This window comes from Argopecten irradians, chromosome 8 (assembly GCF_041381155.1).
Source record: "Argopecten irradians isolate NY chromosome 8, Ai_NY, whole genome shotgun sequence".
Taxonomy (NCBI): Eukaryota; Metazoa; Mollusca; class Bivalvia; order Pectinida; family Pectinidae; genus Argopecten; species Argopecten irradians.
In genome coordinates this window covers 12,769,930-12,788,354 of record NC_091141.1, presented here as the reverse complement: position 1 = coordinate 12,788,354, position 18,425 = coordinate 12,769,930, and the positions used below count along the sequence as shown (strand labels likewise).

Sequence of the window (18,425 nt, the reverse complement as noted above, 5' to 3'; positions counted from 1 at the left end):
TTTTAAAGATGGTCCACCGCTGACAAAAACATTTTTTGTCAGAAAAAACATAACCAGGCGAATTAGTATTTTTCTTCAGTTGCAAAATTTTCTTAATTTACACCATTACCACCATTGAAATTTTATGTTAATTTCAGGATAAAAATATTGAAAATAATTGAATGTGCCCCGGAATTTATATGTCTTATATGGAATGAAATACTGATTGCGCATGCTCCAATGCTAAATAAATTATTATATATTTTTTGTGTTAATTAGACATGTATATATACATGATTAAACACCAATTACTGTTCAAATGATGAGTATCGTTTATGCTCTGTCGGCGGTGGAGCATCTTTGAGCCAGTGAGGTTTCAGATATGATTTTAAGTCTTCTTTCACAAAGCTAAATGTTTTGCCAAAAATACAAAACCTGAACCATTTGTCTCAAAGCAATCTCTACCATCGATGGCTTAGAGCGAGAATGTATTCCTTCTGTTTTCTTCTATAAAATTATACATATATAGCCACCGCAATATGGCCTACTTGATTATTGAAATCCTTTATTCCATTTTTGCGTGACATAATTGAAAAACCGTCATTTGCGTGAATCAGAATTGTGGGAGTGCCTGCTACAGACATTAGTGAACATAATGGTATGGCTGTTATTTTATAAAAGAAATATGATCCAGACCTGCAGCACATTTCCCCTCGAAACGTACATTTCTCGTATATTTTGTCGAAATACAGGCAGACTAATTACGCGTCAACATAATCACCTATAGCTCGCCATGATGCTTAATATCTTTATGGAATATTCATTTTTTTTCTCGTGATCATATCATCAGCTTTTCAAATGTTATTCACCACGAAAAGGTTACCAATATTTTGAAAATTACAAGGATAACAATTCATAAACCATATACAAAGACAAATACGAGCTCAAAAAGAAATTTGGCAAAATTACAAAAGATCATACCGTGAATAAAAGTAATGATTTACAATTTCATTTATCTTTTTTACTAGGTTATTAGTAATTGTAAAGTGTCTTTTGCATATATGGTTTCATCTACACATACATTAAGCGTAAAACAAAACTTTTACAATGTGTTGTAATTGAAGGTTGTAAGGCATCTTTTTTTTAATTTCTTTTATTTTCTAGGACATTTCTTTGCAATGCTATATAACAACGAAACATATACAAAATAGATATTGTGTCGCAAACATTCATCCACTCATTCACATACAAAGTTGTTTTTTTACTGATAGCATTGCCTATTTTTTATAAAAGAGAAAGGCATCATTTTGTTTGTGCCTTTCACAGCTTATTTCATCAAACCTGATGAGTTTTACTAGATTACCAAAGAAAAAATTAACATGTCAATTTTTAATGGCATAGGTACCAAAACCTTATCCTTTTTCACCGTGAATGTTCCTATAATTGTCATTCTTTTTTCATGACGGCGGTGCTTTAACAGATCTTGAGCTTGAATGATACTGTTGTGATACGACTGCTTGTCTCCGACGATGGTTTATCATTTGAGACTAAGTTTACTCAGCTTTGGCATAGTTTTGTTTATCGAGTGACGTCATTGAAGCAGAAACCGCTTACTCTGACAGAACGTATGGTTCTGTTCTCTTCGAACTTCTCAGGACTTAACGATAATGTGCCATTTAAAATCGTATTATAATTTATAAATAATAAAAAAATGCTGATGTTGTTGATGGTCATCGTAAGATTACAAAACAAGTTTTTATATTTATTTATACATTTAAAACAATATAAGCCATTGATAATTCCATATTAATATCACAGCGTATATCTGAAGCTAAATTTGGACTCGTTCATTTCCTTTGATAAGTAACTGTCAAACTCTTCATTCTCTGCTACTGTGAACCAATTTTTCCAATCGCCGACTTCTCCTGAAATTTGAAACGGAAAACACCTGAGACCCATGGCAGAAATAGATTATTAATGATTATTATTGTAAATAGGACATTTATATCTAACGATCTGAAAACAAAACACGAACAGTCTGATGCATTAAATTGTGGGCAATTATTACATTTCTAATTTCTAAAATGAAGGGATAGGATTTCAAATCAAGGTGTGATACCTGTCATGCCTTACACGATATCAAATTTCTATATCTATGACACCTACGCATTTACCTGACTCTATTTCATAAACTTTTGGGGGAAAAAGAATATTAATTCATCAGAATGTGCCATGGAAAGATCAACTTCTGTTGCCATGACCTAGATTATCCTATTTATAACATTGGTTGAACCTCCTACTGAGGGGATATATTTCATGGTAACAAACAATGTTAAGTAACAAACAATGTTAAGTAACAAACAATGCTAAGTAACAAACAATGTTAACAATGCAATGTTAAGTGAAAAACAATGTAAAGTAACAAACAATGTTAAGTCACAAACAATGTTAACAATGCAATGTTAAGTGAAAAACAATGTTAAGTAACAAACAATGTTAAGTAACAAACAATGTTAACAATGCAATGTTAAGTGAAAAACAATGTAAAGTAACAAACAATGCAATGTTAAGTAACAAACAATGTTAAGTAACAAACAATGCAATGTTCAGTAACAAACAATGCAATGTTAAGTAACAAGCAATGTTAACAAACAATGTTAAGTAACAAACAATGCAATGTTAAGTAACAAACAATGTTAAGTAACAAACAATGTTAAGTAACAAACAATGTTAAGTAACAAACAATGCAATGTTAAGTAACAAACAATGTTAAGTAACAAACAATGTAAGTAAAAACAAGTATAATGTTAAACAAACAATGTTAAGTAACAACAATGTTAAACAAACAATGTTAAGTAACAAACAATGCAATTAAAGTAACAAACAATGTTAAGTAACAAACAATGTTAAGTAACAAACAATGCAATGTTAAGTAACAAACAATGTTAAGTAACAAACAATGCAATGTTAAGTAACAAACAATGTTAAGTAACAAACAATGTTAAGTAACAAACAATGCAATGTTAAGTAACAAACAATGTTAAGTAACAAACAATGTTAAGTAAAAAACAATGTTAAGTAAAAAACAATGTTAAGTAACAAACAATGTTAAGTAACAAACAATGTTAAGTAACAAACAATGTTAAGTAACAAACAATGTTAAGTAACAAACAATGCAATGTTAAGTAACAAACAATGTTAAGTAACAAACAATGCAATGTTAAGTAACAAACAATGTTAAGTAACAAACAATGTTAAGTAACAAACAATGTTAAGTAACAAACAATGTTAAGTAACAAACAATGTTAAGTAACAAACAATGTTAAGTAACAAACAATGTTAAGTAACAAACAATGTTAATTATGCAATGTTAAGTGAAAAACAATGTTAAGTAACAAACAATGCAATGTTAAGTAACAAACAATGTTAAGTAACAAACAATGCAATGTTAAGTAACAAACAATGTTAAGTAACAAACAATGCAATGTTAAGTAACAAACAATGTTAAGTAACAAACAATGTTAACAATGCAATGTTAAGTGAAAAACAATGTAAAGTAACAAACAATGCAATGTTAAGTAACAAACAATGTTAAGTAACAAACAATGCAATGTTCAGTAACAAACAATGCAATGTTAAGTAACAAGCAATGTTAACAAACAATGTTAAGTAACAAAAAATGCAATGTTAAGTAACAAACAATGTTAAGTAACAAACAATGTTAAGTAACAAACAATGTTAAGTAACAAACAATGCAATGTTAAGTAACAAACAATGTTAAGTAAGAAACAATGCTAAGTAACAAACAATGTTCAGTAACAAACAATGTTAAGTAACAAACAATGCAATTATAAGTAACAAACAATGTTAAGTAACAAACAATGTTAAGTAACAAACAATGCAATGTTAAGTAACAAACAATGCAATTAAGTAACAAACAATGTTAAGTAACAAACAATGTTAAGCAACAAACAATGCAATGTTAAGTAAAAAACAATGTTAAGTAAAAAACAATGTTTAGCAACAAACAATGTTAAGTAACAAACAATGTTAAGTAACAAACAATGTTAAGTTACAAACAATGCAATGTTAAGTAACAAACAATGTTAAGTAACAAACAATGTTAAGTAACAAACAATGTTAAGTAACAAACAATGCAATGTTAAGTAACAAACAATGCAATGTTAAGTAACAAACAATGCAATGTTAAGTAACAAACAATGCAATGTTAAGTAACAAACAATGCAATGTTAAGTAACAAACAATGTTAAGTAACAAACAATGCAATTTAGTAACAAACAATGTTAAGTAACAAACAATGTTAAGTAACAAACAATGTTAAGTAACAAACAATGCAATGTTAAGTAACAAACAATGTTAAGTAACAAACAATGTTAAGTAACAAACAATGTTAAGTAACAAACAATGCAATGTTAAGTAACAAACAATGTTAAGTAAAAAACAATGTTAAGTAACAAACAATGTTAAGTAAAAAACAATGTTAAGTAACAAACAATGTTAAGTAACAAACAATGTTAAGTAACAAACAATGCTAAGTAACAAACAATGTTAAGTAACAAACAATGTTAAGTAAAAAACAATGTTAAGTGACAAACAATGCAATATTAAGTAACAAAACAATGTTAAGTAACAAACAATGTTAAGTAAAAAACAATGTTAAGTGACAAACAATGCAATGTTAAGTAACAAACAATGTTAAGTAACAAACAATGCAATGTTAAGTAACAAACAATGTTAAGTAACAAACAATGTTAAGTAACAAACAATGTTAAGTAACAAATAATGCAATGTTAAGTAACAAACAATGTTAAGTAACAAACAATGCTAAGTAACAAACAATGCTAAGTTACAAACAATGCTAAGTTACAAACAATGTTAAGTAACAAACAATGTTAAGTAACAAACGATGCAATGTTAAGTAACAAACAATGCAATGTTCAGTAACAAACAATGTTCAGTAACAAACAATGTTAAGTAACAAACAATGTTAAGTAACAAACAATGTTAAGTAACAAACAATGCAATGTTAAGAAACAAACAATGTTAAGTAACAAACAATGCAATGTTAAGTAACAAACAATGTTAAGTAACAAACAATGCAATGTTAAGTAACAAACAATGCTAAGTAACAAACATTGCAATGTTAAGTAACAAACAATGTTCAGTAACAAACAATGTTCAGTAACAAACAATGCTAAGTAACAAACAATGTCAAGTAACAAACAATGTTAAGTAACAAACAATGTTCAGTAACAAACAATGCTAAGTAACAAACAATGCAATAAATAATCTTGTCACTTTCATGCGATGCGTTGATATACGTGTCTCTCCAGAGACTTTAAATTTAATTTAAATCAAAATTTATTTATCGAGTAACAAAATAATTGAATAACAGGCAGTGCTATATTGATCATTTCCTGAGAAAGGATTTTAAATGAAGAGTCGTCGAACAATCTTATCACAAAAAGTAACCAATATGCTCCCTATTTTATATTTTCTTTGGCGTTTTTTTTCGCAGTGTTTTATTCAAATAAGAAAATACCATCATTACCTTTGCGATACATAAAATGCCATCTTTGGTTCTCAGGTGTTGCAGTTTTCCCCTTCTTTAAGTTTCTGAATGAGCACTTCTCTACCACATCGTCGACAAAATCATCCGTACATGTCACGTCTAGATAGGAAGCTAAAGTTTTTATCTCACGAACGGGGTCCTGTCAAATGTACAAAACTTTGGTATCAAAGATAGATAAACGCTTATAGACAATAACATCATGTGATGTTGTTCTGTCACCATATTCCTGTAACCGCCGTAACATACTGTATTAGTAATCATTAGATAAAAGTAAAGCGACAGATACTTATATCATGTGATGTTGTTCTGTCACCATATTCCTGTAACCTCCGTAACATACTGTATTAGTAATCATTAGATAAAAGTAAAGTGACAGATACTTATATCATGTGATGTTGTTCTGTCACCATATTCCTGTAACCTCCGTAACATACTGTATTAGTAATCATTAGATAAAAGTAAAGTGACAGATACTTATATCATGTGATGTTGTTCTGTCACCATATTCCTGTAACCGCCGTAACATACTGTATTAGTAATCATTAGATAAAAGTAAAGTGACAGATACTTATATCATTTGATGTTGTTCTGTCACCATATTCCTGTAACCTCCGTAAAATACTGTATTAGTAATCATTAGATAAAAGTAAAGTGACAGATACTTATATCATTTGATGTTGTTCTGTCACCATATTCCTGTAACCGCCGTAACATACTGTATTAGTAATCATTAGATAAAAGTAAAGTGACAGATACTTATATCATTTGATGTTGTTCTGTCACCATATTCCTGTAACCTCCGTAAAATACTGTATTAGTAATCATTAGATAAAAGTAAAGTGACAGATACTTATATCATGTGATGTTGTTCTGTCACCATATTCCTGTAACCTCCGTAACATACTGTATTAGTAATCATTTGATAAAAGTAAAGTGACAGATACTTATATCATGTGATGTTGTTCTGTCACCATATTCCTGTAACCTCCGTAACATACTGTATTAGTAATCATTTGATAAAAGTAAAGTGACAGATACTTATATCATGTGATGTTGTTCTGTCACCATATTCCTGTAACCGCCGTAACATACTGTATTAGTAATCATTAGATAAAAGTAAAGTGACAGATACTTATATCATGTGTTGTTGTTCTGTCACCATATTCCTGTAACCTCCGTAACATACTGTATTAGTAATCATTAGATAAAAGTAAAGTGACAGATACTTATATCATTTGTTGTTGTTCTATCACCATATTCCTGTAAACGTCGTGAAATATTAGTTATCGCAATGTAAAAGCAAAGTGACAGACATTTGCCCAATCATAATATACAGCATGCAGTAACAGAACAGCCTGACCTGTTTAAGGTTCTCGTAGTGTATGATATGATATGGTATATCTGGATTCATGGCCAGGTCTTTCTCCCATCCTGTGATATAGTCAGTCCAATTGTTATGTGGAACTAGGGTATAAAACAAACAATGTATTTATTTTAGAAAAGTTCAAGTAATAAAAATAACTTGAAAAAAGTGAGCGAATAATATCGGATCATCCAATCTAGAATCTCGATTTTATAATGTTTCTGTCTCATTAAATTGCATTGTACATGGTTTCAGAAGATAGACGATATTGATTTTTTTTACAAATGAAGAAACGTTTCAGGCGTATAGTAATTCAAGTATTAATTTAAACATTTAGATTAATGTAGATTTGATCTATCGGGGGAAATGACAGCACAAACATTTTTTCTTATAAATTGGAATGTAGCTTACATCCACTTGACATGGTATGACTACACGAAACCTTACCTACTCCACTCATGAACATAGATAAAAAGTCACTAAAGCTGCCTCTGTAGGCGAACGCCGACCCCTCCGCAGAGAAGTGGTGATACATTGAAACAGCTGTATCCTTAGGGTTTCTCATCACAAAGACGAACTTGCACTTCTTTTCGATGAACTGCTCTGGTAAATTACTAAGACGTAAGTGTGTGTTCAGAATCCTTGGCGAAGGGAGGGCATTCAGCTCCTCAATGGGACGAAACTCAAGCATGGCGTCTTCTTTAGGGCCAGCGGCATATTCTGTCGTTCCTTTTAGCAGCATTGTGATGATTTCCCATAGCCAGTGGGTCCCTAGGTAAGATATATATAAGGAAACATTATCAAGTGTTGTTTTCCATTGCCACTGAGTCCCTAAGTAAAGCATGCATAAGGACACATCATAAGAGATTGTTTCCGATAGCCAATGAGGCCCTAGGTAAGGCGTGTATCAGAAAACATCATAAGAGATTGTTTCCGATAGCCAATGAGGCCCTAGGTAAGGCGTGTATCAGAAAACATCATAAGAGATTGTTTCCGATAGCCAATGAGGCCCTAGGTAAAGCGTGTATCAGAAAACATCATAAGAGATTGTTTCCGATAGCCAATGAGGCCCTAGGTAAGGCGTGTATCAGAAAACATCATAAGAGATTGTTTCCGATAGCCAATGAGGCCATAGGTAAGGCGTGTATCAGACAACATCATAAGAGATTGTTTCCGATAGCCAATGAGGCCATAGGTAAGGCGTATATTAGAAAACATCATAAGAGATTGTTTCCGATAGCCAATGAGGCCATAGGTAAGGCGTGTATCAGAAAACATCATAAGATATTGTTTCCGATAGCCAATGAGGCCCTAGGTAAGGCGTGTATCAGAAAACATCATTAGAGATTGTTTCCGATAGCCAATGAGGCCCTAGGTAAGGCGTGTATCAGAAAACATCATAAGAGATTGTTTCCGATAGCCAATGAGGCCCTAGGTAAGGCGTGTATCAGAAAACATCATAAGAGATTGTTTCCGATAGCCAATGAGGCCATAGGTAAGGCGTGTATCAGAAAACATCATAAAAGATTGTTTCCGATAGCCAATGAGGCCATAGGTAAGGCGTGTATCAGAAAACATCATAAGAGATTGTTTCCGATAGCCAATGGGTCCCTAGGTAAGTTATGTGTAATGGAACATCATTATACAATTGATACCCTCGTGATGGAGTACCATTACGATTTGACCACCCGAAATGTCACCTGAGGGCGTAGTCCGAGGGTGATATAACGACTCGAGGGTGGGCAAATCGTCATGTTCCGCCATCACGGGGCATCGATTGTTTTATTATACGAATATTACTGCTTCTGTCCAAATTGGACTTATTGAAAATATTTGAAAAAATTATGTTCAAGCTGTGGCTAGGAAGAGAACAGGGTGGGTAATTACATTGTAGATTTCCATAATCTGTTTATCATTAAAGATGTTGAAAATGTCTAGCAATGATCTGCTTTGTTAATTGTAAGCTTTAGGTCTGACGTAAAGGAAAATATACCGTTACCATAGGTACAATTGTCATGTCCCGGAGTCTAACAACTGTCAGACCGTCTCCGTACAAAATATAAACAAGAAACAGAGATGAAGTGATGGTTAAGAAATACTAAATAACATTCAATTAATGCTGGTTTACCTAAAATCAGGTGTTAATCTGATATAAATGTTAAGTAAAACAGAGCAAACGATTCGTCCTTAAGCCGCCTTATTTCTTTTACCCGGAACCTCTCTAGAAACATCAACTGTTGTATGTTACATCTAGAGATTACCCGGATGAAGCTCTGAGGATGACATAATGAGGGCGACATAATAATTCGGAGGTGACATAATGGAATTTCATTCAATGCAGCGCGATTACAGATGACATGTCGGGTTTTTTAATCCCATGATACTATATTGACTAATAATCGGCTAGGTAAGGTAGGCCTATGTTTAAGACAACATCATAAAGTGTTGTTTTCCATAGCCAATGGGTCCCTAGGTAAGGTATGTATAAAAAACGTCATAAGGTGTTGTTACGTCCCTAAGTAAGGTATGTATAAGAAAACGTCATAAGGTGTTGTTGCGTCCCTAGGTAAGGTATGTATAAGAAAACGTCATAAGGTGTTGTTGCGTCCCTAAGTAAGGTATGTATAAGAAACGTCATAAGGTGTTGTTGCGTCCCTAAGTAAGGTATGTATAAGAAACGTCATAAGGTGTTGTTGCGTCCCTAAGTAAGGTATGTATAAGAAAACGTCATAAGGTGTTGTTGCGTCCCTAAGTAAGGTATGTATAAGAAAACGTCATAAGGTGTTGTTGCGTCCCTAAGTAAGGTATGTATAATAAACGTCATAAGGTGTTGTTGCGTCCCTAAGTAAGGTATGTATAATAAACGTCATAAGGTGTTGTTGCGTCCCTAGGTAAGGTATGTATAAGAAAACGTCATAAGGTGTTGTTGCGTCCCTAGGTAAGGTATGTATAAGAAAACGTCATAAGGTGTTGTTGCGTCCCTAAGTAAGGTATGTATAAGAAAACGTCATAAGGTGTTGTTGCGTCCCTAAGTAAGGTATGTATAAGAAAACGTCATAAGGTGTTGTTGCGTCCCTAAGTAAGGTATGTATAAGAAAACTATAAGTTTGTTGCGTCCCTAAGTAAGGTATGTATAAGAAAACATCATAAGGTGTTGTTGCGTCCCTAAGTAAGGTATGTATAAGAAAATCATAAGGTGTTGTTGCGTCCCTAAGTAAGGTATGTATAAGAAAACGTCATAAGGTGTTGTTGCGTCCCTAAGTAAGGTATGTATAAGAAAACGTCATAAGGTGTTGTTGCGTCCCTAAGTAAGGTATGTATAATAAAACGTCATAAGGTGTTGTTGCGTCCCTAAGTAAGGTATGTATAAGAAAACGTCATAAGGTGTTGTTGCGTCCCTAAGTAAGGTATGTATAAGAAAACGTCATAAGGTGTTGTTGCGTCCCTAAGTAAGGTATGTATAAAAAACGTCATAAGGTGTTGTTGCGTCCCTAAGTAAGGTATGTATAAAAAACGTCATAAGGTGTTGTTGCGTCCCTAGGTAAGGTATGTATAAGAAAACGTCATAAGGTGTTGTTGCGTCCCTAGTAAGGTATGTATAAGAAAACGTCATAAGGTGTTGTTGCGTCCCTAAGTAAGGTATGTATAAGAAAACGTCATAAGGTGTTGTTGCGTCCCTAAGTAAGGTATGTATAAGAAAACGTCATAAGGTGTTGTTGCGTCCCTAGGTAAGGTATGTATAATAAACGTCATAATGTGTTGTTGCATCCCTAGGTAAGGTATGTATAAGAAAACGTCATAAGGTGTTGTTGCGTCCCTAAGTAAGGTATGTATAAGAAAACGTCATAAGGTGTTGTTGCGTCCCTAAGTAAGGTATGTATAAGAAAACGTCATAAGGTGTTGTTGCGTCCCTAGGTAAGGTATGTATAAGAAAACGTCATAAGGTGTTGTTGCGTCCCTAGGTAAGGTATGTATAAGAAAACGTCATAAGGTGTTGTTGCGTCCCTAGGTAAGGTATGTATAAGTTGTTCCCAAACGTCATAAGGTGTTGTTGCGTCCCTAGGTAAGGTATGTATAAGAAAACGTCATAAGGTGTTGTTGCGTCCCTAAGTAAGGTATGTATAAGAAAACGTCATAAGGTGTTGTTGCGTCCCTAAGTAAGGTATGTATAAGAAAAACGTCATAAGGTGTTGTTGCGTCCCTAAGTAAGGTATGTATAAGAAAACGTCATAAGGTGTTGTTGCGTCCCTAGGTAAGGTATGTATAAGAAAACGTCATAAGGTGTTGTTGCGTCCCTAGGTAAGGTATGTATAAGAAAACGTCATAAGGTGTTGTTGCGTCCCTAAGTAAGGTATGTATAAGAAAACGTCATAAGGTGTTGTTGCGTCCCTAGGTAAGGTATGTATAAGAAAACGTCATAAGGTGTTGTTGCGTCCCTAGTAAGGTATGTATAAGAAAACGTCATAAGGTGTTGTTGCGTCCCTAAGTAAGGTATGTATAAGAAAACGTCATAAGGTGTTGTTGCGTCCCTAGGTAAGGTATGTATAAGAAAAACGTCATAAGGTGTTGTTGCGTCCCTAGGTAAGGTATGTATAAGAAAACGTCATAAGGTGTTGTTGCGTCCCTAGGTAAGGTATGTATAAGAAAACGTCATAAGGTGTTGTTGCGTCCTAGGTAAGGTATGTATAAGAAAACGTCATAAGGTGTTGTTGCGTCCCTAGGTAAGGTATGTATAAGAAAACGTCATAAGGTGTTGTTGCGTCCCTAGGTAAGGTATGTATAAAAAACGTCATAAGTGTTGTTGCTCCCTAGGTAAGGTATGTATAAGAAAACGTCATAAGGTGTTGTTGCGTCCCTAGGTAAGGTATGTATAAGAAAACGTCATAAGGTGTTGTTGCGTCCCTAAGTAAGGTATGTATAAGAAAACGTCATAAGGTGTGTTGTTGCGTCCCTAGGTAAGGTATGTATAAGAAAACGTCATAAGGTGTTGTTGCGTCCCTAGGTAAGGTATGTATAAGAAAACGTCATAAGGTGTTGTTGCGTCCCTAAGTAAGGTATGTATAAGAAAACGTCATAAGGTGTTGTTGCGTCCCTAGGTAAGGTATGTATAAGAAAAACGTCATAAGGTGTTGTTGCGTCCCTAGGTAAGGTATGTATAAGAAAACGTCATAAGGTGTTGTTGCGTCCCTAGGTAAGGTATGTATAAGAAAACGTCATAAGGTGTTGTTGCGTCCCTAGGTAAGGTATGTATAAGAAAACGTCATAAGGTGTTGTTGCGTCCCTAGGTAAGGTATGTATAAGAAAACGTCATAAGGTGTTGTTGCGTCCCTAAGTAAGGTATGTATAAGAAAAACGTCATAAGGTGTTGTTGCGTCCCTAGGTAAGGTATGTATAAGAAAACGTCATAAGGTGTTGTTGCGTCCCTAGTAAGGTATGTATAAAAAACGTCATAAGGTGTTGTTGCGTCCAGTAAGGTATGTATAAAAACGTCATAAGGTGTTGTTGCGTCCCTAAGTAAGGTATGTATAAGAAAACGTCATAAGGTGTTGTTGCGTCCCTAGGTAAGGTATGTATAAGAAAACGTCATAAGGTGTTGTTGCGTCCCTAAGTAAGGTATGTATAAGAAAACGTCATAAGGTGTTGTTGCGTCCCTAAGTAAGGTATGTATAAGAAAACGTCATAAGGTGTTGTTGCGTCCCTAAGTAAGGTATGTATAAGAAAACGTCATAAGGTGTTGTTGCGTCCCTAAGTAAGGTATGTATAAGAAAACGTCATAAGGTGTTGTTGCGTCCCTAAGTAAGGTATGTATAAGAAAACGTCATAAGGTGTTGTTGCGTCCCTAAGTAAGGTATGTATAAGAAAACGTCATAAGGTGTTGTTGCGTCCCTAAGTAAGGTATGTATAAGAAAACTATAAGGTGTTGTTGCGTCCCTAAGTAAGGTATGTATAAGAAAACGTCATAAGGTGTTGTTGCGTCCCTAAGTAAGGTATGTATAAGAAAACGTCATAAGGTGTTGTTGCGTCCCTAAGTAAGGTATGTATAAGAAAACGTCATAAGGTGTTGTTGCGTCCCTAAGTAAGGTATGTATAAGAAAACGTCATAAGGTGTTGTTGCGTCCCTAAGTAAGGTATGTATAAGAAAACGTCATAAGGTGTTGTTGCGTCCCTAAGTAAGGTATGTATAAGAAAACGTCATAAGGTGTTGTTGCGTCCCTAGTAAGGTATGTATAAGAAAACGTCATAAGGTGTTGTTGCGTCCCTAAGTAAGGTATGTATAAAAAACGTCATAAGGTGTTGTTGCGTCCCTAATAAGTAAGGTATGTATAGAAAACGTCATAAGGTGTTGTTGCGTCCCTAAGTAAGGTATGTATAAGAAAACGTCATAAGGTGTTGTTGCGTCCCTAAGTAAGGTATGTATAAAGAAAACGTCATAAGGTGTTGTTGCGTCCCTAAGTAAGGTATGTATAATAAAACGTCATAAGGTGTTGTTGCGTCCCTAGGTAAGGTATGTATAAGAAAACGTCATAAGGTGTTGTTGCGTCCCTAAGTAAGGTATGTATAAGAAAACGTCATAAGGTGTTGTTGCGTCCCTAAGTAAGGTATGTATAAGAAAACGTCATAAGGTGTTGTTGCGTCCCTAAGTAAGGTATGTATAAGAAAACGTCATAAGGTGTTGTTGCGTCCCTAAGTAAGGTATGTATAAGAAAACGTCAAAGTCATAAGGTGTTGTTGCGTCCCTAAGTAAGGTATGTATAAGAAAACGTCATAAGGTGTTGTTGCGTCCCTAAGTAAGTATGTATAAAAAACGTCATAAGGTGTTGTTGCGTCCCTAAGTAAGGTATGTATAAAAAACGTCATAAGGTGTTGTTGCGTCCCTAAGTAAGGTATGTATAAGAAAACGTCATAAGGTGTTGTTGCGTCCCTAAGTAAGGTATGTATAAGAAAACGTCATAAGGTGTTGTTGCGTCCCTAAGTAAGGTATGTATAAGAAAACGTCATAAGGTGTTGTTGCGTCCCTAGGTAAGGTATGTATGTATAAGAAAACGTCATAAGGTGTTGTTGCGTCCCTAAGTAAGGTATGTATAAGAAAACGTCATAAGGTGTTGTTGCGTCCCTAAGTAAGGTATGTATAAGAAAACGTCATAAGGTGTTGTTGCGTCCCTAAGTAAGGTATGTATAATAAACGTCATAAGGTGTTGTTGCGTCCCTAGGTAAGGTATGTATAAGAAAACGTCATAAGGTGTTGTTGCGTCCCTAAGTAAGGTATGTATAATAAACGTCATAAGGTGTTGTTGCGTCCCTAGGTAAGGTATGTATAAGAAAACGTCATAAGGTGTTGTTGCGTCCCTAAGTAAGGTATGTATAAGAAAACGTCATAAGGTGTTGTTGCGTCCCTAAGTAAGGTATGTATAAGAAAACGTCATAAGGTGTTGTTGCGTCCCTAAGTAAGGTATGTATAAGAAAACGTCATAAGGTGTTGTTGCGTCCCTAGGTAAGGTATGTATAAGAAAACGTCATAAGGTGTTGTTGCGTCCCTAAGTAAGGTATGTATAATAAACGTCATAAGGTGTTGTTGCGTCCCTAGGTAAGGTATGTATAAGAAAACGTCATAAGGTGTTGTTGCGTCCCTAAGTAAGGTATGTATAAGAAAACGTCATAAGGTGTTGTTGCGTCCCTAAGTAAGGTATGTATAATAAACGTCATAAGGTGTTGTTGCGTCCCTAAGTAAGGTATGTATAAGAAAACGTCATAAGGTGTTGTTGCGTCCCTAAGTAAGGTATGTATAAGAAAACGTCATAAGGTGTTGTTGCGTCCCTAAGTAAGGTATGTATAAGAAAACGTCATAAGGTGTTGTTGCGTCCCTAGGTAAGGTATGTATAAAACGATTCCAACGTCATAAGGTAAGGTATGTATAATAAACGTCATAAGGTGTTGTTGCGTCCCTAGGTAAGGTATGTATAAGAAAACGTCATAAGGTGTTGTTGCGTCCCTAGGTAAGGTATGTATAAGAAAACGTCATAAGGTGTTGTTGCGTCCCTAGGTAAGGTATGTATAATAAAACGTCATAATGTGTTGTTGCGTCCCTAAGTAAGGTATGTATAAGAAAACATCATAAGGTGTTGTTGCGTCCCTAAGTAAGGTATGTATAAGAAAACGTCATAAGGTGTTGTTGCGTCCCTAAGTAAGGTATGTATAAGAAAACGTCATAAGGTGTTGTTGCGTCCCTAAGTAAGGTATGTATAAGAAAACGTCATAAGGTGTTGTTGCGTCCCTAGGTAAGGTATGTATAAGAAAACGTCATAAGGTGTTGTTGCGTCCCTAGGTAAGGTATGTATAAGAAAACGTCATAAGGTGTTGTTGCGTCCCTAGGTAAGGTATGTATAAGAAAACGTCATAAGGTGTTGTTGCGTCCCTAAGTAAGGTATGTATAAGAAAACGTCATAAGGTGCTGTTGCGTCCCTAAATAAGGTATGTATAAGAAAACGTCATAAGGTGTTGTTGCGTCCCTAAGTAAGGTATGTATAAGAAAACGTCATAAGGTGTTGTTGCGTCCCTAAGTAAGGTATGTATAAGAAAACGTCATAAGGTGTTGTTGCGTCCCTAAATAAGGTATGTATAAGAAAACGTCATAAGGTGTTGTTGCGTCCCTAAGTAAGCGTCCCTAAGTAAGGTATGTATAAGAAAACATCATAAGGTGTGGTTTCCTATAGCCAATGAGTCACCAGGTAAGGCATTTATGAGGGAACATAATAAAGTGTTGTTCCCCATACCCAGTGGGTCCTTGGGAATGGCAAGTATAAGGGAACATCATAAGGTGTTGTTTCCTATAGCCAATGAATCCCTAGTTGTAAGGTATGTATATGGGAACATCGTAAAGTGTTGTTTCCCATACCCAGTGGGTCCCTGGGTAGGACATAAAAAGGAAATTATGACAAGGTTCTCTACAGCCGGTTGGTCCTAAGGCAAGGACGATTTAGATAAACGAAATGACAGACACACTGTATACAAACGTATTATCGTGGTGACTTATTTTCACGTGTCTATGCCTAGCATATCAAGTTTGAGATGTACACATTAAATAACCTATGTATACTCGCAGTAGATACTTCTTCACTGCTGTTTATTTTACAGATATCTAAACAGCTCTGAGATACACAAAAATAAAAACTTACGAAAATAAACTGGTTAAGTACAGTAAAAGCTCCATAGGTACAGTTGTCCTTAGTAAGTGAATCTCCCGGATACACCTTAGGTTATTGGGATATCTTGTTTTACACAGTCATAGAGTCTGTAGGTTACATAAACAATGGACAATTTATTGATATATTGCTCTCTATAGCCCGTGAGTTGATTTGCTCCACTCTTCCAATAGTTAGATAATAGTATATCGTTTTTCATAGCTATAGGGTCATCCGGTAACATGAAGGAAAGCATACTGACAATTGTTCCCCATAGCCGGCGAATCTACAAACTATAACGACATGGAGTGCGTCATTGATACCTCTGTCATATTCAGTTGCTTTTTGGTATCATAATTGGCTTTCAATGAGCTCAACATGTGCGTAGAGATTACGGATATTTTGTTCCATTGTGTCGCTTATAGTGACATACGGAATTTATAACGGAGAAAAAAGTGTTGTATTTCCTCCGATATCAACCAGATCAACTGCCTATAATGATCATGTTCCTCGGTAAAAAAGCGATCGCAAAGCTTCAGCATGTATCGTCAAACATATACAAAAGGTTGACTTTGGAAAAACTAAGAAGTTTTCTTTATGTTAATGTAGGTCTTAAAAACATATTTTATACTTCTCAAATTCAACCAGTTTGATTAAACTGAAACCTGTCCGAACTGATCCTGACATGGTCCTGACCAAGTGTGGTGATTTTCGGGTCAATCTCAAATCCACCACAACGCTATCTTGAAAACACACACATTTCAAGTTTTTCTTCAGATCCACTGCTGCTGACAATTTTAATGAATTAAAATCAAAGTCAGCCTCAAATTATTGTTAGACCCTCTCAGACAATGTTTTATTTCCCAAAAATTCAAGATGGATGTCAAAGTCACCATCTTAAAAAACCGTTCTATTTTTCCTTAATAATTTAAAAATAAGGTTCACATGACCGTTAATAAAAATTGACTTTCTTGATAATTGAATGTGTAAGAAGTAACAGAGTCTTATTTCAATGTTTTGCTTGGCGCACTTCTAGAAATCAGGAAAGAAAACTCATGATTGTTGATATTAGAGAAGTTCAAAAATATGAAGTATCCGAATAATGACAATACCAGCCTTTACTGCAGCGCACAAAACTATGTCGTCATCTCTGGCCTCCATCTTTTTCAGCTGTGGCAGTTGCTCTTTTGGATTTCCCCTTATTGCTGGTATGGTGTCCTCCCCATACTGGAACACTGGAATTGTGTTACCTTTCCTATCACGAGCATCCACGAACTCGCCAACAAATTCACCTTAATGGAGAATAATGTAAAATACATAAAACTGTGCACAGACAATTTTAAAGTTTAAAATATTATGCAGTTAGAAATACACGTAGTAATACTAGAGGAATAATAATTTAGAGGAACTACATGTATGCGTCCAATAACCTGTCTTTGTAGCGAGCTTAGTAATATCTGGCATCCTTATATTTTCAATTATAATAACCATTGTCCCCAGAATCCAGTTTACTGTTAATTCTAACTTTGTTTACCATCTAAGTAGGTTATGAGTTACGAAACATGTTTCACCTGTACCCTAAATAGGTCATCACAAAATACACTAAATATTACCCGCAGTCTCTGTCATGTCGTCTTCTTAGAAAGATACACAACGTACCCATGAACTATATAATGTTACACCGACTCTTAATGTAAATCAACACCGTTATCAATATATCTTATAATTGCATACACACGTATTTTACCTGTACCATAAGTATGTCAATTAAACCACTCTTACCTGTATTCACTGCCATGTCGTCTTCTGAGATGTACACAACGAATAACGTTAGAGCGACTCTCAGTGTAAATCACCTTTATCAGAATTCACTATCTTTGGTAGGGTACGATAAACATGTTATCGTTGGTCTTATATAAACTAGATCATATTTGATATCTGTATCACTATGTAAACAGATATGTCGTTGATATTGACGACTATAGACCACTGGATTTCGAGAGATATTGGAAATATTCATTTTTTTTTCGAAAAGAAACTGTTTGCAAACTGTGCATGTGAATCTGCAAACATTTTTTAGTATTTATGAGCGCAGCCTAGCGGAGAGAAATGGTACTAAGACAGGTAATCCAGTCTAAGTGGTATGCAAAACATGTATTAGGCAACCTGAAAGCCAGATGTCAGTATGTCATGAAATCATTAAAATACTGTTCAGATACTCATTAAAACACAAAGCCTGTTTGTTCTCTTGGAATAGATTTTATACCAATACATACTTTCTCTACATTGGTACAGATTCGAAATATGCTCA

At 34.7% G+C, this 18,425-nt stretch overlaps 1 protein-coding gene across 4 annotated transcripts; it reads right to left on the bottom strand.

The window, feature by feature from the left end:
- Positions 1-1,727: 1,727 nt before the first annotated feature.
- On the bottom strand, positions 1,728-18,162 carry LOC138329405 (sulfotransferase 1B1-like). 4 transcript variants are annotated; one of them, XM_069276371.1, is made up of 6 exons: positions 17,897-18,162; positions 17,227-17,406; positions 7,383-7,706; positions 6,933-7,036; positions 5,552-5,711; positions 1,728-1,904 (listed from the first exon to the last, which is right to left on the bottom strand). In XM_069276371.1, exons 1-6 carry the CDS (start codon positions 17,910-17,912, stop codon positions 1,792-1,794), a joined length of 897 nt encoding a protein of 298 aa, XP_069132472.1. In that variant the 5' UTR covers positions 17,913-18,162; the 3' UTR covers positions 1,728-1,791. The 4 variants fall into 4 exon arrangements, with proteins under 4 accessions (XP_069132472.1, XP_069132471.1, XP_069132473.1 ...); XM_069276370.1 differs by lacking the exon at positions 17,897-18,162 and adding an exon at positions 17,728-17,890; XM_069276372.1 differs by lacking the exon at positions 17,897-18,162 and adding an exon at positions 17,686-17,858.
- Positions 18,163-18,425: the final 263 nt, after the last annotated feature.

What these genes read in the sequence shown, in the direction of transcription:
- LOC138329405 (XM_069276369.1), bottom strand. Translation starts at nt 17,605, where the DNA reads ATGGTTATTATAATTGAAAATATAAGGATGCCAGATATTACTAAGCTC. An exon ending in ACTACGAGAACCTTAAACAG is followed by an intron (nt 5,712 to 6,932) that starts GTCAGGCTGTTC and finishes TACATTTGACAG; the next exon opens with GACCCCGTTCGTGAGATAAA. An exon ending in GCATTTTATGTATCGCAAAG is followed by an intron (nt 1,905 to 5,551) that starts GTAATGATGGTA and finishes TTCAAATTTCAG; the next exon opens with GAGAAGTCGGCGATTGGAAA.